Source organism: Populus nigra, chromosome 16, assembly GCF_951802175.1.
Source record: "Populus nigra chromosome 16, ddPopNigr1.1, whole genome shotgun sequence".
NCBI lineage: Eukaryota > Viridiplantae > Streptophyta > Magnoliopsida > Malpighiales > Salicaceae > Populus > Populus nigra.
This window is the reverse complement of record NC_084867.1, coordinates 238,109-258,848: the sequence shown is the minus strand read 5'-3', so window position 1 is coordinate 258,848 and position 20,740 is coordinate 238,109. Positions and strand designations below refer to the sequence as shown.

At 36.6% G+C, this 20,740-nt stretch overlaps 3 protein-coding genes and 1 non-coding gene across 5 annotated transcripts; 3 read left to right on the top strand and 1 right to left on the bottom strand.

Annotated features, from left to right (window-relative positions):
* The first annotated feature begins 6,376 nt into the window (after positions 1-6,376).
* LOC133675245 (uncharacterized calcium-binding protein At1g02270-like) lies at positions 6,377-10,323 on the top strand. The gene is made up of 9 exons (XM_062096561.1): positions 6,377-6,987; positions 7,091-7,196; positions 7,744-7,964; positions 8,072-8,148; positions 8,262-8,370; positions 8,481-8,606; positions 8,777-8,887; positions 8,990-9,097; positions 9,472-10,323. The coding sequence occupies exons 1-9, from the start codon at positions 6,721-6,723 to the stop codon at positions 9,700-9,702; spliced, it is 1,356 nt and encodes a 451-aa protein (XP_061952545.1). The 5' UTR covers positions 6,377-6,720; the 3' UTR covers positions 9,703-10,323.
* Positions 10,324-11,849: 1,526 nt separating this feature from the next.
* Positions 11,850-14,977, top strand: LOC133675244 (NAC domain-containing protein 62-like). Its single transcript, XM_062096560.1, has 6 exons — positions 11,850-12,233; positions 12,357-12,634; positions 13,070-13,327; positions 13,425-13,796; positions 13,937-14,350; positions 14,429-14,977. The coding sequence occupies exons 1-6, from the start codon at positions 12,062-12,064 to the stop codon at positions 14,702-14,704; spliced, it is 1,770 nt and encodes a 589-aa protein (XP_061952544.1). The 5' UTR covers positions 11,850-12,061; the 3' UTR covers positions 14,705-14,977.
* Positions 14,978-15,369: 392 nt separating this feature from the next.
* Positions 15,370-15,455, bottom strand: TRNAM-CAU (transfer RNA methionine (anticodon CAU)). Its single transcript is given in 2 exon segments — positions 15,370-15,405; positions 15,418-15,455. It is a non-coding gene; the product is annotated as a tRNA-Met (tRNA).
* LOC133675246 (IAA-amino acid hydrolase ILR1-like 5) lies at positions 15,453-18,886 on the top strand. 2 transcript variants are annotated; one of them, XM_062096563.1, is made up of 7 exons: positions 15,453-16,006; positions 16,106-16,231; positions 16,593-16,907; positions 17,222-17,350; positions 17,759-18,136; positions 18,454-18,519; positions 18,668-18,886. In XM_062096563.1, exons 1-6 carry the CDS (start codon positions 15,662-15,664, stop codon positions 18,496-18,498), a joined length of 1,338 nt encoding a protein of 445 aa, XP_061952547.1. In that variant the 5' UTR covers positions 15,453-15,661; the 3' UTR covers positions 18,499-18,519; positions 18,668-18,886. The 2 variants fall into 2 exon arrangements, with proteins under 2 accessions (XP_061952547.1, XP_061952546.1); XM_062096562.1 differs by having other exon boundaries at positions 18,454-18,886.
* Positions 18,887-20,740: the final 1,854 nt, after the last annotated feature.

Here is a 20,740-nt window from a genome sequence, read left to right as displayed (position 1 = left end):
TAAATTATCTTTTATTATAGATTATGATTAATTCTATTTATTAGTTCTAAAAATATTGTTAAACTCAACTAAAGGCTATAGATAGCCAAGATATATTGAAGTTCTAACAAGTAAGAAATAAAAAATATCAAATACCTTACAAAACGATAGAGAAATTTGAAGATATTTCTTATTTCTGATTTGTTGAAACTTCAACACATCTTGGCTATTTATAGCATGTCAATAGAGCTTAACAATATAAATTAGCGAATGGTATTAATTGTAAAGATGTATACTTTGATGGTGTCAGGATCTATATAGCCTGACAAATTGTGCATTGTGCAGCCCTTGCAACATATTGATCAATTGCAGATTATCCCTTTCGTCGTCCCATGTTGATAGATTAATCGCAACATCAACATGATCAAAGTGAGGGGAGGTTAAGCCTGGAGAAATCCATAGCCACAGGATAGGAGTTTTTATAGCTGAAAGAGGCAAGCTTTGGCGCAAAAGTCTCAACCTTGCAAGTGTAACCAAGAAAACCTGAAATCTCCAGGTTAACCAATTGGAGTACAGATATTTTCAAAATCTTTAAAGACTTAAAATTAATTTCATGTAAGATTAGATTCTAGTCAATTAAGGGAGGGAAGTTGGAGCCTAGAGAAATCCATTACTTGAGAGAGTTGGTAGCTGAAGGATGTGAGCTTTGGTGCAAAAATCTTAATCCTATTCAGTAATCAGATCGATGCATATATCCAAGCCCCAGAATTTCTAAGTTGAGCAATTGAATGGCAGATATTTCCATAACTTTTGGAGACAGAAAATTGCAAAATCGTAGGCTTATATTCTTCAAACTAAGACAGCTAGCTAAAGGATCACCGATATTCCTTTGATAACCAAAGGAACAATTTTCGAGTCTCAACCTGATGAGATTTGTGAAAGCAAAATGAAAAGCTTGAAAGTTGAATCCAGATAATTTGGATACAGTTTTCAAGTTAAAAATGCCTCCGGTGAAGAGAAAGATCGGACAGAAGGTGGTGCATCATCATAATTTATGACCATTAGCTTGCTGAACATGATGGGAAACAGCATAGTTTATGATCATATATCCTCAAAAGAATGATGGGAGCTCCGAGTGGAAAATATTGCTGAACCTTATAAAGATCGCTGTTGTCATAACACTCTGCCCACAAATCTATTAAAAAGCTGAAAAGTTTGAGAGCTTCAGGCAGGGAGCATTGAAATTGAGGCCAGGAAGTGATGTTCACAACAATCTATCTTTTAGACAATACACGTCTGTCGGGGCACCTTTTAACGAAAGAATTTTATGGATTATGCAGTCAAGCAGATCACTCAATCTGTCTAATTTTTCACTGCAACTACTTCGACTCTTCTTCTCTGCCTCATTTGCCATCTCTTTCGTTTCTGAATGAAATTCAGTTCGGGGTATGTCCTGGCTGGCGGGGTAGCACGCAGCGTGGATCATCTACCATCCGGCCTTAACAACTCGCTGTCAAGCTTGTTAAAAGTATATTTTGGTTAGTGTAAATGTCAGCGACTGCCGCTCTGGATGCCCCCCTAAGCAATTATATTAGCCAAAGGACCGTTTTTTCCAATAAAATAAAAAACGAGGAAATTTTTTGTGGCTCTACATAATGCTGATAACCATGTCGGGATCTGCAGATTGCAATGCTAGTTTTCTTCTATGTCTGCTAGTTTTCTTGAAGCTGTTTTGAAGTGGGAGAAAATTAGGCAAATAGAGTTTCAGATCTGTGTCTCCTGTTTGCAACCCCCTAATTGAATTCAATTTCCGATTTACTACACTAGATAAAAATTAATGTTAAAACTAGCTTTCCAAAGTAACCATTTACGTAATATAAAAACAAAATGAATTGAATTCTATCTTGAACTCAACTTCTTTATCAATTGAAATCAAATTTTGCAATAGAGAATTGATTACAAAAAACCTGTCAAGTCTCTTATTGAGAATCGATTGACATGGTGCTCTTATATTTATCATGATGTTTGCTTTCGAAATAGCTTATTTTTCCTGTTTGGGCAGATTAAAGCATTCCCTTGGTTTCATCAATCAGATTTTCATTTGTTCAGAAAATAAGCATGTAAGCTTGCTCTTAATTACTGTTGTAGAAAGTAGAAACAAATCATTGGATCTTCTTTTCCTGCCCTGGTAGCTGAAACCGAATTTGTCAAAATAACATTGATACATTAAAGGATACTTACTCAATCTTCCAGGAGTAGTGGACTAAAAAGAAGTTGACTAGATGTGCCATTTTAAGCAGTATGTTGCAGACAACAGAGAAAGAGCGTACGAGCTAGGAAAAATGACAAGATAAACTAAGAAATGCATTGGCAATGATGCCATGAAGGTCAGGAGAGTTAAGGGCAATGTAACAATAGACTAACTCTTCCATTTCATCCCAATCATGAACACCCACGTTCTGAATCATCTCTAATATTGATGCTCTCATGTCTGAGAATGGATCCTTAGAGAGCTTAACTGCACAGATAGTATCACCTGAGAAAGCACCACAAACATCTTCAGGTAAACTAGCCGCAAGGCTAATCCTGTAAGAACTCTTCTTCCTTGTAATTGCCTTCCTTTTGTAGTCTTCTCCAGCATCCATGGCTCCTACACTCAGGAATAATGACTAAATTAAGTACCATTCAGGACCAAAACCATGACCTGATACTCTCTCTCTCTCTCTATATATATAGGAGTCATGTTGTAGCTGGAGCGTGTAATGAATTTGATGAGCGCACGAAAGATGAACAATGGGTTTCCATGTGTGTTGTCATGTTCATTTGTTGGCTGGAGGAGCTCCACTCCAAACCATTAATACCCAAAGAACATTAATGTAGAAGCAGCCCGTATGATCAATGCAGTCTTGCATATTCTGTGATATGCCAGGCGGGTGCCTGCCATGTGAGAATCCATGTGAATGGCAGTTAGAGCACTCTCGAGTTGATTCATTGTCTTGGTCCGTACTGCATCTTTCTTTTTTACATGAAAGCACAAACCTAAAATCATGTACAACCAATTTCAATACTTAATTCGGAAGGAAGGTAATTTCAATCCCATAGGCTTTGCTGTTCTTGGTGCAGTAGTCTTGTCACTCTCAAATAGCAATGAAAATACTTTTCAATGCTTTCATATGAAAAAGAACATAGGAGATATATATATATATATAGAATTGGGCACGATCGAGGAGTTAATTAACACATTAAAGAAGGAATAGTCCTGGAAATATACTACTATACTGAGCACAGATTAATTAATAAACTTTTTTTTTTTTTCAAAGAGATAGGATACAAAGAAATCAATATCCCTGAAGAATAAATCCTTGGAATTGTGGATGTTATTTGTTATCTGGACTTTGCCCTTTCCCGAATCAATGAATTTTGGATATTATTAAATTAATTATACTTATCTTTCACTTCTTTCATGTTATTTCGGAATATTATCCTAGTTGTTGTGCCGAGGTTTATGAGAGTCATTCCTTTTTTTTGTTGATTAAACCTGGATATGGGTTTCTATGGATTGCAATTTTTTTATATATTTATCTTTCAGTATTAAATTAGTTGGAATTTAACATTTTTATTAAGCATAGATATAAAATTTCACAAGTTATAATTTTAGAATATTAAGTCAAATTTAGAAGATTTACCATGATTTTTTTTGTTTTTCATACTATTAAATTAGTGTCGTTCTTTATATACTATTAAATTAACTAAATTTATTTTTCGTTTCTTTCATATTATTTAAGAATAATATCTTAGTGTCGACTTAATATTTTTATCTTTAATATTTAATTTATTATAATTGCTCTTTTTAATTTGTTTTAATATGAGTTTCATGTTTTTATCACTATCTTATATTTTATATTGTGAATTTTGCAAGTTAGCCATAATTATTTTAGATCAATTTAATATATTGACATCTCAATATTTATTTTAAAAAATACTTCTTTTCCAACGTGTTACCAATTAAATATTTTAAAAGTATATAGATTAGCATGCATTGAACTTCTTACTTCCTAAAGTTTTTATAATTTTTTTAATATTAAAGAATAAAGAAATGAAATTCAGCAGGCTACACAGATCAGGTAAAAAATAAAAATAAAAATAGTTGGATGTAATTAAAGTCCAAATTGTTCTTATAAAAAAAACCCTAGTGGTAAGAAGAAGGGTGAAGGGACATGGAGAGATGAACTGAAACCAGCCATTAGTCTTTCACGTGCGGCTCCAAAGCAAACATCAAAGTAAGACCGACCAATCACATCACGCATGGGCACCAATGCTGGCTGCACGTCTCCCTTCCTCTTCAAACTCCAAACACTTTATATATATACTGATTAATCTAATTGATTGCTAATTAATAATCTTCTCTTCGATCACTTCTACTTGAGTACCTTATGTGCTAGCTCTTGACCAAATTTTGATTTCTGATTTGATTACCATCGATCTTCATTCTAATTATCAGTCTTGCATGCTCTCCTATTTTGTCTCTGTGTCTCCCATTTCCTAAGCCGCCGTCCCTTCTTTTCTTTCTTTATAGATTCTTGTGTTCATGGCCCTCCTTCAGTCGTAGTACTGTTCTTACAAACACTATAATTAATCTATCATCTTCGGATTTAGCAAAGACTGTGTAGTGTCCTACCAACTTTCATTCCTTTTTTTTTTCCCAGTGAAACGAAGTTTCCGTGTCGTAATGAAAATGAGCTCCATGAATGGTTTCCTACAAGTATATACTCAATCTTACACCTAGAGAGGCTTAAAATGAAGGAATACGATGCACATCCACCGTCCAACAAGCCCCGGCACTAGAAGAGCTACTTCGACGGATCAATCCTCATGAACAGTGAGTTAGTGGATCGACGAGTATTCTTTTGTGGCAGAGAGGCCTCTTGTTACAACTTTCGGCTGGAAAGAAAAGTTCTGTGGGGGTCCATGCAAATTGATTTACTTGCTCGTATATGTACTGTTTTTTTGCATAATTATCACCAGATATTTCTCGTAAATCTAGTGCTCCTCCAGTCCTAGCTTTATTCCTCAACTTGCTTTGATCATCACCTCAGCATGTTCTTGGCACATTTTGATAATTTCTTTTTTGTGCACCAGAAGTATAATACAAATCATGAAATGTTTTTCTGGATAGATCATATATACACTTACGAACTTGAATCTTATTGTTTTCATTCTCTTTTTTTAATTAAAATTAATTAATAATATAAAATAGTAAAAACACATGCAAGAGCCTAATTAATATAACATAAATATCGACCTGGACCTAAACCCAGCAGCTTAAACGTTTAAATTATTATGGTTCTTGGACAGACAAAAGTGAAGTAACAACAACATTAGTTAATGTTAGACGACACAATAATGGAACGGACCACAACATTAAAATGAAAAGGCTAAAGCAAGCAGCAGAAAGAGGAAAAGCAAGCAAGTGTTGTTAGTTGTAAGCAGGACAAACGAGAACAGGAAAAACAAGGAATTAAAGAAATATCATCAAAGCAATTGGCTTTTTAAGGCATTTCTACCTCTTCTGAAAATAGAAATGTCTAGATTTGATGTTCTTTCCTATAAACAATAGGACGAGGCAGGCAGCCTTTAGCACAACAATTTGGCACTAACCAACATTTATTAATTATTTAATTGGTTATTATGTGCAGAACTCCTAAAGCATTGTGAAATCGATCTCTCTCATAAATGTGTAAAACCAACCCCACCTTCCACCACCATTTTGTACCACCAAATTAAATAAATCTCGATTTAATTAGTATCATACCAAATAACTATCAGATTATTCATATATAAAGAGCCTACATTAGGGTTTCTAGAAAAGCTATTAAACCTAATTAATATTGTCCATGATGATGCAACCCTATTTATGACCTAACTCAAAGCTTAGGTTACGAGATATATAGATGAGTTAGCTTGTGTACAATGATTTTATTTTATTTATTTTAAATGTTGAAGTGATATCATTTTAGAAATATCAAATTAATGAGTTAGCTTGTGTACAATGATTTTATGTTATTTATTTTAAAAGTTGAAGTGATATCATTTTAGAAATATCAAATTAATTTTAATTTAGCTTGGATTTCTAGTTAGAATATAGAATGATTTATTAAACCAAACCGAATTTAATAACACACAATGCAAGGCAACGATAAAATAATATAAAAAAAAGACTCACATACTTTTTTTTTTCTCACATGCGTACCACCCAAGCAATAGCTCCAAAGATATAAAATGCATGTTGTGTGTAAAACTTTGGCTGCAAATAATTAATAAGAAAGGCAAATGTTGATTAAATTAAGGGATAACCATATATATCGCATTGAGTATATAAAGAGAAGGCTTCGCCATAAATGAAGACAAGAGAATGAGGTTGCTTTTCTTAAATCACAGCGAACCACCATTTTCACAATTCCTTGTTATTCTTCTTCTTCTTCTTTTTGTTGCTGCTGTTGGTGGTGGCTGTGGTTGTTTTGTTGCCGCCTTTCCCCTTCAATTGGCTGCTTCGTAACAGCCTCCACTACCGCCACCACAACGTTTTCCTTCAAAACTATCTTTTCCCTCCTCCCTTGCCACCACCACCCCCACTTAATTCCCATCCTTTGTTATTTTTGCTTGCTTGGTGCCTCAAAATTTGATCATTTGTGTCTTTTTTAAATTTGAATATAATAAAAAGTTATTGAGAAAGAGAAAGAAATGAGAAAGGAAAGGAGATCAAGAAGGATTAATAGAATAGGAAGTTATGCAATATCATCATCAATGTCGATGAGAGATCATCGGAAACAACCTTGTATTACTTGCACAACGTTTAACATTCTTGCACCTATCTACAAACGCTTGAACGTTAACAATGATAAGAACCAGGATTCTCGTGAAAGTGATTACAGAGCCTATTGGCTTGTTAGAAACCAGAGGATTTTGGATTCTTTGTTGCGTGAAAGATCTTCCATTATTTGTCTTCAGGTTCCTCCCTCTCCCTCTCTGTCTCTTCATGGTTTTTAATGATTATTTTGCTGTTGTTTTGATTTGGTTGTTGATTGTTTCAAATGGGGTTTGATTGGTGTAGGAATTCTGGGTAGGAAATGAAGAGTTGGTCAACATGTATGAGAAGAGATTAGGTGATGCTGGCTATCTTAATTTCAAGCTTGCACGTACTAACAACAGGGGTGATGGTAGGTACCTTTCTTCTTCATCTCTCATATTATAATTTTCTCTAGAATCCCTTTTGTTTATACATTTAAATCTTGATTTTGATTTTGATTTTTTTAATCAATTCTGATATTTCATATCTTACCATATTCTTCGAAGATTGAAACCTTTATACAAGTTTTGGATGCCGTTGGACTTTTTGTAATCAAACATTATAGGCCATGTTCTAGAGATGGAGTTTTCCGATTTGATCTGCATTTGATGTTTCTGGTTTCATCATTTGTACAGTCACCATTGCCTAAGGTTTAATGTCTCCAATTTGGAAAAAATAGGGAAGAAAGCTTGCAAACTTGACTCATTCCTCTGCTTCCTGTTTTCTTTTACTATATTTAGAAGAATTCTCCCATGTTTTAAAAAATAGAAATAAAAGCTTTTAAGTTTTGTTGAAGAAACAAACCGGGCCTAGATACGAATGGATTGCAGATGAAACAATGAGCACAGTTTTCCTATGTCTACTCCAGTTTTTGTCGAATCCCTTTGAACACACCATGCCATTGTCTGATATCTCAGGGCTACTGATTGCCGTGCGCAAGGAGCATTTCAGAGTTATTGACCATAGGGAATTGCTGTTCAATGACTGTGGAGATCGAGTTGCTCAGTTGTTACATGTTGAATTAGCTGCCCCTTATTCACCGTCCCGGAACAATGACACTCGACAAGAAATTCTCATTGTCAACACCCACTTGTTATTTCCTCATGATTCAAGTTTGTCTCTTGTAAGATTGAATCAGGCAAGTAAATTTTCCTCCCTTTTTCTGTAAAAAAAAACCTTATCTTCTTCACAGGTAACTTCTAGCAAACCTTGGTCTTGACCTGTGTTATATGATTGCAATATCAGGTCTACAAAATCCTGCAATATGTGGAATCTTATCAGAAAGAAAACAAGCTTAGCCCGACGCCTATTATGCTCTGCGGGTAAGTACGGGCTTATACTTTTAATCCTTTCTACAAGTCACACCTGTTAGATTCTTTGCCCTTTACAGAATTACACTCATTTTATTCTACCCTTTACTCTATACTTTTTGCAGTGACTGGAATGGGAGCAAACGTGGGCATGTTTACAAGTTCCTCAGATCACTAGGCTTTGTATCATCATATGATAATGCTCATCAGTACACTGATGCAGATGCTCACAAGGTCCTTATTTTTATGTTTAAGCTAGTAATAATTTATTCTGTTCTGTTAGAATCATGTTGGTGGTTCATTTATTGTATAAATTTCTCATTCCCTTCATCTTTTGAATGCAGTGGGTTAGCCACCTTAACCATCGCGGAAATATTTGTGGTGTGGATTTTATATGGCTTCTTAATCCCAATAGATACCGAAAGCTACTAAAAACAAGTTGGAGTGAAGCAGTATTTGGCATGTTCAAGGTCAGTTTTTTAATTTCTTCCGGAGCGAGCTCGTATGCTTGTTGTGTTCTGCGTTGGTTTCCTCATGTCAGGGGCATGAAATAAATGGAATTTCTTCAGTTATGGCACTTGGAAGATTGAGAAAACAATCCTTGAGTTTCTATCTCTGACAGTGAAATTTTCCATTTCAGTATCTAGTACGGAGAGCTTCCCTGACTGAAGAAGATGCCTTTGCCTTACTAAAGGCTGATAATGATAGTGATTGCATTACCTACTCAGGCTTCTGTGAAGCTCTTCGGCAGGTATGATAAGCGGAATCTATATAAACTCCTATCATTTTTGTTGCTGAGTAAAATGATTACACTCATTCCTTTGACAACTTAAACTGTTTCTTGATTCTGCAGCTTAACCTAACCGGGCATTGTTATGGACTCAACGACGAGGAAACAAAGGATTTGTGGGTGCAGGCAGACATTGATGGCAATGGTGCTCTTGATTATAAAGAATTTCAGGTAACCAACTAAAAAGTGAATGTTCGCATTATCTGTCATACTCTGATTTTCCGAACCTTTTTTTTTTGGCAATGCAAATGTCTTTTTAGCAAACTGTTCTAGTGCCAGGATCGGCAATCCAGGTTGCTTGAGCTCGAATTATAAGATTGTTTGCAACCCACAAATTAGTTGTATTTGTTTATGTTATTATCCTGAACCTGATGAGTGGATTCCATGTATTTGGCAATCTTAAAGAAATAGGTGTGCAGCTGCGACATGGCTTGCCATATCTTTCACCACAAATCTGTTTCAGAAAAGAAACCAATTCAGCATTAATACTTCTAGAATAATTTTATGAACTATGAAGTTCACTTTGTGGAATGTTGGAACTGCAGCAGCGAATTTGGAATCCTACAAGGTCAGATCAGAAAGATGATGGAATCCTAGATGATGATCACAAGGGTGGAGAAGAGCAAACCATTGGTTTCAGTGTGGAGAATGCGGTGCTATTCCCTCCTGAGGTAGAAAAAGGAATGTGGCCTGAGAACTACTATCTTTCCGATCACGCCCGACTCACGGTGGTGTTCTCACCAATAAGAATGCCATGCTCACAATTGATATCATGACAGTCCTCAAATGAAAAACAGGCACAGGATTTTATAACATAATGATGAGCAGAGCATGAGGGGCCACAAACAGGTTGTCAGAGGGGTGCTAAAACCGGCGCAAGAATTATCTAGTGAGAGGCTTCAAATTCTCTTTTAGACGGAGCAATGGCCGATTGATTCCTGCTCCAAATTTAACAGCCTTAGTGTTGAGAGTGTATCATGTTGCTGCAGATTCTCCAACGAACTTTCTCCATTTGAATGTTCAAGGACTCCTGTTGGACACTAATAGACTGAACTAGCTATGCCAATCTCCTCGTTGGACCCAGTTTCTGCTTCGTTTGCTTGCTCATTGACAATGAAATAGGAAGGGGGAATAAATGAAAGAGAGCAGAGGAGGAATTTTACTCTTGTGGATACAAGTAGGCAGCCATCACTTTCTGTAGATTTTGGTGAGTGCAACAGTACAATAGTGCTTCTAGCACTTGGACCACATTTAGATTGTAGACATGCAAGAATCGTCTTGTAATAGAGTTTTTTCCCTGCCTCTGTAGATCGTTTATACAAATAGTGGTCGTAGTTGATCAAACCGTACAGAGATAAATCTCAGAATCTAATAAATCAACCAATCTATCTTTTTTACTTTGTAATCCATGTCCCAAGCAACTATAGCTGAAACAAAGCTGGCTTCTTCAAACATTTTTAAACAAGTACGTGAAGACTCGATTTGGATTCATGGGCTAGCTTTGACTTGTCCTGAGGGCAGCCTGTGGAATGTTGGAAGTATGATGATCTTGCTCGTGCCCCATCTGTCTAAGGGGTCTATGTCTGGCTTGAAAAGGTAGAAAAATGATGCCTTTTGCTTCATCTTTTAAAATGATGATGATCTTGTTAGTGCCCCATTTGCTTACGTCGCGACTACACCATGAGGGTAGCCATGAACAAAAAGAAAACTCAAAGGGATCAGGGGAGCCCAGAGTTTCAAAAACAGAACCCATTTACCACACATGACCATCAAGAGCCCGCCTGAGCCCTCACAATTCTTTTTAAATCCTGTGACCGCTCCATGAATCCATAATTTAATTACCCTTTGGAAAGGTTTATATAAAAAACAAAAGATAGAGTAGACGAGGCCTGATACAGGCATGCCATTCCTTTTCTTCCTGTCTTTTCATTACCAGAAATTAAAAAAGAAAAAGTAGGGGCATGCAAAAGCTAACTTTTGAAATTCCACTAACAAAGCAACTTCTTTTCAAGGAACAGAGAAGGATATGCAGAACCCTAATCCAAAAGGTGATGGATTTTAACTACGAGATGATTCCACTAAACAAATGGGGGTGCCAATAGCAAAAAGAATTGCGTTTCATTCTTGTCTTGGATGAAAATTATCTTCTTTGTTTTTGGTTGCGTGGGAATCTTAACTTATATTAATTTTTTGGATTAGTTTAATTACAATATTAGTTGTTGATTCAAGGGTTTTAGAAAGAAAAGCAACGGCAGGGTCCCCATCTATCTGCCCCAAATGCTGTATCTTTTTCGAAAGCAGGCGATCGTCTTTCAGGTACAGAAACCAACGATAGCTCACTGGGAAAAAGTTTGTCAAGGACAACAAAGTCTCGAGCTATCACACACAGCTCCACAGATTTCTTGGGGTTCAAGCTTGATGCTTAATACAGTGCTGGGATGTACGTGGTGGGGATGAGAAAACAAGCATGCTGAGATCTAAGGCCAGAAAGTATTTTTTATTTGAGAATTTTTTATTTTTAAAAATTTATTTTTAACAAGTTTAGGTTAACTTTTTTAGCCGAGTGTTATTGACCTGGAAGGATGATGTTTCTTGGCACCTTCTTCTTCTTCTCCTTCTTCCTTCTTCCTTCGAAAAATATCTCCTCTCTTTTCTATAATCACACACGTCAGACGCTTAGACCCCACTGTATATGCCTACGCCATCCATATCACGTGGCAACATCTCATTCGCTATCCAGCCCTCTTAATCTTAATTACGGCCCTCAGGCGCCTATCTTCTTACCTAATCTGGCCCTATCAGATCCTACACTTTTTGTGTGGTATTTATGGTAATTAAGAAGAAGACCAAGGGTAAAAAATTAGGAAAAATCTTATACGCGGTATATACGACTACACGAGGGTGTCGTGTTTTTTATTTATATTTTTTTTTCCTCCAAAAACTTCTTGTTGGGTCCTCTACTTTCTTTTTCACTTCGATGACTAAAAAGGCTTCAACTTTCTCTGTAGTTTCATTTCCTGGAAATCTAAAGAGCAAAAGCCATTAATGAAACGTTTAAATTCCCTACCAAACTGAATCTTTATCTCTCTTTTTCACTTCTCTTTGTTAATTGGGCCCTTTGTTTCTCTGAAAACCATGGCTGTTTTGTCTATGAACTTCAATTCACTCCCTTTAGGCTTTAGATTCAGACCATCAGATAAAGAACTAGTAGATTACTACTTAAGACTCAAAATCAATGGTGATGATGATGGAGTTAAAGTTATTCGTGAAATTGATGTCTGCAAATGGGAACCTTGGGACTTACCAGGTACTTTCATACTCTAAAATACAGAAAAATCCCCCCCCCTTTTTTAATCTTTTCATGTTTTTTGAATTCAATATTGAATTTTGAGCTGGGGGGTTTTGCTTGTTTTTTTAATTGTTGGTGTAGATTTGTCGATCATAAAGAACAAGGATCCAGAGTGGTTTTTTTTCTGTCCATTAGACAGGAAGTATCCAAATGGGTCGAGGCAGAATAGAGCAACAAATGCTGGGTATTGGAAGGCGACTGGTAAGGATAGGAAGATAAAGTCTGGAAATAATTTGATTGGAAAGAAGAAGACTCTTGTTTTTTATACTGGACGCGCTCCTAACGGGAAGAGGACTAATTGGGTCATGCATGAGTATCGTGCTACCGAAGAGGAGCTTGATGGAACTAAACCTGGCCAGGTAAAATAAGTTTTTGGTCACTGGTTTTATGCTTTTGCTGTGAAGTTTAGAGTTTTGATGCATTGATTGATTTGTCTCGTTTGCTGCTCAAATGTTTGTAGGCGTGACAGTTTGTTCTTGACCAATTTGGAAATAATGGTAGTTTTGGATAGTTTTTTTTTTTTTTATTATGATTACTCAATTTTTTAATTAGGTATTACTAGGTTTATGTTGGTAAAGTTGTTTAGTTCACTTAGTTTTAGGTTATTTCATGCAATGTAGGTTGCATTTGGGTGCTTTGTTGTTTGTTTGATTGATTGGTCGCCTTTGCCACTTCAAGAGATGCTGCCATGATTGATTGACTTTGTTTGGTGCTTGGCAGTGGCGCTTTATGTTTGCTCAGTTTACAAATGATGTCCATGATAAAAGATGTTTTAAAATCTTTTGTGCTTCCAGAGTTCCTTTGTCCTTTCTCGTTTGTTTAAGAAACAAGACGAGAGCATTGAAAGTCTGAACTGTGATGAAGCTGAAGCTACTGTTTCATCTCCGACCATGGTTCAATCGTCTCCGGAAGTTACACAATCTGATCAACCACTGATTGAAGCATTTCCAGCAAATACAACTTCTGAGGTTGGAGCACCAGTGGAATTTCAAAGCAACAACTTTGGTGTCTGTGAAGGAGGAGGTCAATCTGTTGGTCTGGGAGCTTCTGAGGTGAGCTGGAGGTCAATTTTAATACATATGACCTTTTCTGTGTAAGACAAATGCAATCGACTAATTAATTATTTTTGTTTGTTTATGCATTTTGTAGGGGGATATACCAGTGGAAGAAGCTCTAAATTGGTTTATTGACTCCCCGCCAGAGCCTCTAGATTACAAAATCTTTTCACCACTGCACGTGCAGGTCCAATCAGCAATGGGATCTTCCTCCATGTTTTATCCCGGCAGCAATGAATTGAGCGCCAGTAATACAGGGCTGCAATTTAATAATGGTGCAAATGAAACGGATGCCGATACTTCTGATTTCGTTGATTCCATACTTCAGCAGCCAGTTGAGTTCTCATATGGGGAGTCTAGCATTCAGAACATTTCAACAATCCCACCCGAGAGCCTTAAGAGCGTGGACTTTGTTAAGGACTCTGGATCTTACAGCGGCTCAGATGTTGATCTGGCAACAATTAGAGTGAGTGGAAACTACCACACTGCTTCTGCATGTTGCATGGTCTTACATCTTTTTGGTCCCATTTAAATTTCATTATGGTGTGTCATAAATAAATTTTTTCCCTTTATAAATTTAACCATACACATTCCTTCTTATTACAGATTCAGCAAGAGTTTCAGGGCGCTGACCTTCTTGAAGGGAATGTTGACCAGAAGCCTTCTTCAAGTCTGTTTTCTGTTAGTAATGCGCATCAGCAGCAGATCAATCTGGGTCTGTTACAAAATGAACCATATGAACAGAAAAGTTTAGCGTCAATTTCTGCCACAGACCAGTTCAATAACCTTAACAAAGGAAGCAGCAATACAAATCAAGTTGGTGGTAGTGACATTGATTGGGATGGAATCAGGATCAGGCCTCGCAATCCACGACGAAATCAACAATTTAACAGGAACCTCAATATGCAAGGTGATGCATCGAGAAGATTTCTTCTGCAGAGTAAGCTCCAAGCTCATTTCAGCACAAAGTCTGGAGATTTGAGCTCTGAAGAAGTTGAATCTGAGTGTATTGTGACAAAGGTGAGAAGCCTGTTAAATGATGCTGCCTTATCTTTGCCTAAATGTGTATTTTGAGTATTATTGAATTACCATGTGCAGGAGACCAAAGTTACAGAAATGGAAACTCCTGTTTGTGGTGGTGATACTAATGGCATTGATGAACAGCACAAACCTTCCCTTGTTGAAGTTAGTGAAAGCCTTATAGACACGAAGAATAATTGTTCTATACTGAGCAAGGTTTCATCTATGCTCTCAAAGGCTTCTTGTGCTCGCAATTCCATCTGGCCAAATACCATGTTCAGGGTAGCTGTCTTCGCGGTTTTGTTCGCAGTCGTAGCGAGCAGATGGAGACACTTTATTCTCAATACTGCATAGGGACCTCATCTCCGTGCAGTTTTCCCACTTTAGTATTTTGTTTTTTGGGGGTGGGATCGCAAATTAAGGTTATTGGATAGATTTTGTAGGTCACACTATTCATGTATAATATCTCAACTAGTTAGCTGACTTAAAATATATAATCAGACTGAATCCTACCTGTGTATAAATGATATTTTTCTGGTTCGAGCCTTTTTGTATATCTTATTTGTAGAGAGGCTTTATTTAATGACTATATGGACATCTTTTGGTGTTCGAATATTTATGGAATAACTGTCTAGATTGTCCGGTTCTCTTAATCCAATCCGACCATTTTCCAAACTCCAGAACTTGATGTTTTGCATAATCATTAGACAATGGTTGTGGAAATCACCTCCGCTGTACATTTGAAATTGTGTGTATTGTTTTGAAAAAATAATTTTTTTCTAAATAAAAAGCATTTTAAATTATGGAAATAGAAGTACTTGGCAGCCACGTAGGCAATTGGTGGAAAGCAAATTGCTTGCTGGAGGCTACAACATGCATGGAAATTTCTTGGACATGAAGGAAAATCTGGGATGCAACATGTAGATTACAAGTAGGAGTGTAGAACTTTTGTGGCAAGAACAGCTGTCAGGGACACCATTGCTAGGTGAGGACAAGAGCGTTGCAACAAAATTATTTTATGGGGTGAGAGAGGCTCGAACTCTCGACCTCAGGATCACTCTTTAAGCTATGAGACCTACGCGCTAGCCAACTGCGCCACCACCCCACCTTCTGACTTCTTTGAGCACCATCCCATCAAATAGTAAAGCGTTGTACGAAAGACTTATTGTGGATAGGTTGTCGTCGTTTGCGACGACTCCCAAAGATTTTTGGTTTGACTAGAATTCTCTCGTTGCTGTTCATTAATCTTGTAGAATGTAAAACTTGTTTCGTACTTTGAGAAATTGAAATACAGTTGTGCTAGTTATAAAGATGGGACGTTTTCTGAATTTGATACTATGCCAAACCCTTCTTTCATTTCTTATCTGTCTTGACTCAACTCAGGCCACTTTTGATCCACAAAGCTATAGAGGACAGATTCTAAGCTTATCACAACAAGACAAAGACTGGTTAATAACCATTAGAAGACAAATCCATGAGAACCCAGAACTTAGATTTGAAGAATACAACACCAGTGCTCTTATCAGAAGTGAACTTGATAAACTTGGCATTTCTTACACATACCCAGTTGCCACAACTGGGATTGTTGCTCAAATTGGCTCTGGTTCTCCTCCGGTTGTTGCTCTTCGTGCTGACATGGATGCACTTCCCTTGCAAGTGATGTGCTTTTTTAGTCTTTTTTATTTTATTTCTGGGTTTGAGGATTGGAACCTTTTGCTTTATTGATTGTAATTGTGCTTTGTTTTTGGTGTGCAGGAACTTGTGGAGTGGGAGCATAAGAGTAAGGTAGATGGAAAAATGCATGGATGTGGCCATGATGCACATACTGCTATGCTTCTTGGTGCTGCTAAGTTGCTTAATGAAAGGAAACATATGCTTAAGGTAAGTTAGTTTGTTTTTTCTTCGTGAAGGTGTGGTTTTTAGAGGAGTTCTTGTGTTTTCAATTCTTTTACTGGTGATGATGATGCTTTCCTGGTAATGTCTGGTTTGGTGTGCTTTTTAATATAGTTGAAAGAACAATCAAGGTTGTAATTAGTTTGCATTAAGGAACATTTTTCTCGTGTCAATGATGTCGGAAGCGGAATGGTTCTTGATTATTAATTAAAATTATGCTTTTGCCTACTTTGAGTGGTATTACAATAAGAAGTTATTGTGGAAAGATAAAATGGCTCATAATCCACTCATTCAGTGTCTTCAAGGCCATTGCAGCAATTGAGTAACTCCCTTTTATTCCATTCTAAAGGGAACTGTGAGACTTCTTTTCCAGCCAGCGGAGGAGGCAGGTGCTGGTGCATCACATATGATAAAAGAAGGTGCCCTTGGTGATGCTGAAGCCATATTTGGAATGCACATTGATTACACAAAACCCACTGGAACCATAGCATCCTTGCCTGGGCCAGTCTTAGCTGCTGTGTCCTTCTTTCAAGTAAAAATAGAAGGCAAAGGTGGGCATGCTGCAGGACCCCATAATGCCGTGGATCCACTTCTTGCAGCATCATTTGCAATTTTAGCACTGCAGCAGCTCATCTCGAGAGAACTTGATCCCCTCCATAGTCAGGCATGCCCCTGTGATCCATCTCTTCTAGTAGTGTTCATTTTACCTAGCATGATAATTCCCAATTCAGGAATCTAGATGATCCATTAAAAGAGCAGAGAGTTCCTCTGTTAGCTCACCTTGAAATGTTCATGCATTTAATTCTCTGCCCTTCTCTTTCTCCTTTTTGGTCTATCTAATTCTATTAAAACAGTACTGACTTCAACAGGAAGTTCCTCAGCTATTATTTTCTTTTTCATTTTTGACATCCTACAGTTATTAGGAGAGAATGGTGAAGCAGGTATGTCTCAGAACTGATGTTTTGTTTTTGGCTGAAGGTTTTATCCATCACTTATGTCAGAGGGGGTACTGCCTTGAATGTAATTCCATCATATTTTGAATTTGGTGGCACTTTGAGGAGTCTTACAACCGAGGGCTTGCATCAACTCCAGCAGAGGTTGCAAGAGGTAAGGAGCAGTAGTTAACCTTTCCACTTTCACTTTGGTGGAAGAAATCATACCAAGTGATCAATTGTTCATTTTTCATGCTCACAATACCCGTAATGTTCCACGTTGCTGTATTTTCCTCTTTCAGTGAAATATGTATAAAACAGAATTAAATATTTTTCTTTCTCAAGCCTGCAAGTTAAATGTCAATAAATGCTGCTCCTAGTTTCATGCTTGGCTGTCCTATATGAGTCTCAAGAGGGACTAGCAATTTTAGTTACCTGCGTAGTTTCCATTCTATGCATTGGGCCCCATTATCTTGGATTTAATCATTCATATGCCATGCTACTAACTGCCAATTGAATGATAAAATCTGCAAAGTAGCTATTGGTAAGTGAATCATGCTCATACAATTGGAACTCCTTGTAGGTTGTTGAAGGCCAGGCAGCTGTACATAGATGTCGTGCGTACATAGACATAAACGTAGAAGGTTTTCCCTTCTATCCTGCTACTGTGAATGATGAGAAATTGAATTTGCATGTTGAGAGGGTCAGTGGACTTATTTTTGGCCCTGAGAATGTCAAGATGGGCGAGAAGGTGATGGCGGGGGAGGACTTTGCCTTCTATCAAGAAGTGATTCCTGGAGTCATGCTCAGCATTGGAATTAGGAATGAAAACGTGGGTTCAATTCACTCCCCTCACTCACCTTATTTCTTTCTTGACGAGGATGTTCTTCCAATTGGGGCAGCATTGCACACTGCCCTGGCAGAGATTTATCTGAATGAGCATCAACAATCTGCTGCACAGGTAGAGAATAAGACACCATAATAGCATGAAAAATCATGAATAAGTGAATAGTGCTCCATGTTTTAAAGTCCCTATATGCAGTGACAGAATATGTAAACACCAGGGAAAAAAACAGTAATTAAACTCTTGATTTTGGATCACCACCCAGTTTCTGGTTAAGGCACTCACCTGTTCTGAAGCAGTTTAAACACGAGCAACCTGGATACAGTTCCTGCTGCTTTGTTCTGCATATTTCTCAAAATGCCAAAAAGTAGCCTCAAAATGCCTATTCTGGTAATTGATAGTGTATTTACATTGGAATGTCCCAACCACTGCAGGCAAGTCCCAACCTGCATTCTCTTCCTTCTCAGCACAGGAGTTGAGGCCATGCAAGCTGAACACTGGTGAGTTTAAGAATCTTTTGGCTGGTGGAAATACTCCACTTCTATGAGCTGTTACCATTTCTAAGAATTCAAAATGCACAAATGATGTCTTTACTGCTCCGCGGAAGCAATGTGCATGAACCCAGTAATAATCATTATACTCACACAGGCAGATATAGAAACCTGCTGTAACATCTTCTAAACATACAAGGGGACGATGATATGGAATGGTCACATGTAAGATAAGTGGAGATCCATATCATTGCAGTACAAGATACATCAAGTAGGGCAGCATACAAATGAGCAACATTTGATTCCAAACACTAATGAAGATTTCATGGCATATAATATAACAAAGGATTGCTGCGGGCCTCCTTCCACTTCACAATCGTGCTCAGCATGTTGCTTGCATTCTTTTCATCTAGATGCCTATTGTTTCTGATCACACATGGACTCCATTTTAGAGTTCCTAGAATGCAGACTCGATTTCTTCCCTAACCCCACCAAAACTAGTCAGACCCCATCATGATCTATCATTACACTCCATGTATTTTCACCATGGAACAAGACAACGCTTGTTGTTTTGTGTTTTTTTTGGGCATCAAGTGAATGTCGCATGATTCTCAAAGGACGACTTGGTGCCCGTATTAAAAGAGAAGTATATGATAAAACAAGTTTGTAAAGCAGCCTTCATGTTCTCTACAAATCCATGAACATACAGAACGCTAATGACACAATTCCTGTTGCCTTGGCTTTGAAAGATTCTAACAGCAATATACCGATTTCGAAGATCTTCATCTCATTAAAATTTACACAACAGAATTAAGTTATTATAGACAGACAATCTGCGCGCGCATTGTGTCTCTAAGTATATATAGAGAGAGAGAGTCCCCAACCATGTATCTTCTAGTAACTTCTTCTGTTAAAGGCGGGGTTTTTCTTGCCAAACTTCACTCTTTCTTGCACACTCGTGATAGCGAGGAAAGAATCTGATCATAGAATGAGAATAGCTGTTTGAAGTATAAATAAATTTAGACAAAGCAAAAGAATAATTATTCAATAATATATATGACTCTTAGATTTTTTTGTATTACTTTGAATAATAATCGAAGGAATCGAATCCAAAATCTTTCCTAGTCACCTACTTTAATAATCACTGACTAATAATGCTATCGGACCAAGTGTTTTTATTTATTTATTCATATATAGTAATGCTCTTATTTATTTATTTATTCTATTTTAAGTTAGATATTTTTGAACTCTCAAAAAAAAAAACAAAGACAATATTTTATATTTTAAAAGTACAAAAAAATATTCCAAAATTATTTTAAAAATAAATTTATTTTATATTTTTATCTCTATTATTTCAAACACATTTCTGTTTCTTCTATGTCTATTTTCTGTTCTAGAATATTAACAAAATATAATTAATTTTAATTTTTTTTTAAATAAGGTTAATGCAATTATGAAAGCAAAATCATGTGAAATCAGGTACTTGCAGCAAAAATAAAGAGTGGTTGAGTTTATGATTCCTTAAGCCAAGCAATAATCTAGCTAGCAATATATATATATATATATATATATATATATATATATATATATAGAACACCATAATTAGAATCTTATAATTAATCATCCATCCCATAATTATGTTAATATAAAGTTCTAATTAATGATCATACATATTTAATCTCTTTCTTTATTCTGGAAAAGTGGTGTCAGTCAATCAAATCATAGCCTCATAAGCAAGCAGCCTACCATCCACTTAAGCAAAAAAACAATTGTCTGCCACATAATCTCTGCCTTTGTTGATCAAAAAGCATTCGAATAATGAAATATGGCCAAACTAAATTCATTCTCCTGTGGATGGCTCTTTTTGGCAGACTGATATTATTAGCTGTTTGTTTGTGTGTGTGTGGAAATTCTAGTGGTCGGGAGAGAGAGACCAAATCCTTAGACATTAAGTACCAGGTGGGGGCTCGACTGCGGCGTCCCCTTGCCAAGTCAAACAACCCAAATCCATTTTTACACATATTCGACGAAGTAGGTTCATGCATCCATTCTTGGAATGGTTAAAGATGTCAAAGAAATTATTTAATTTAAAAATTTAATATTTTACATTAGATTTTAAAATATAATTTATATTATTTTTTAATATATTTTTTTAAATAAAAGTTTTTTAAGTTTGAAACTTCCATACATCCATACTATTTTATATTTATTTTTTTATTAAATAAATAGA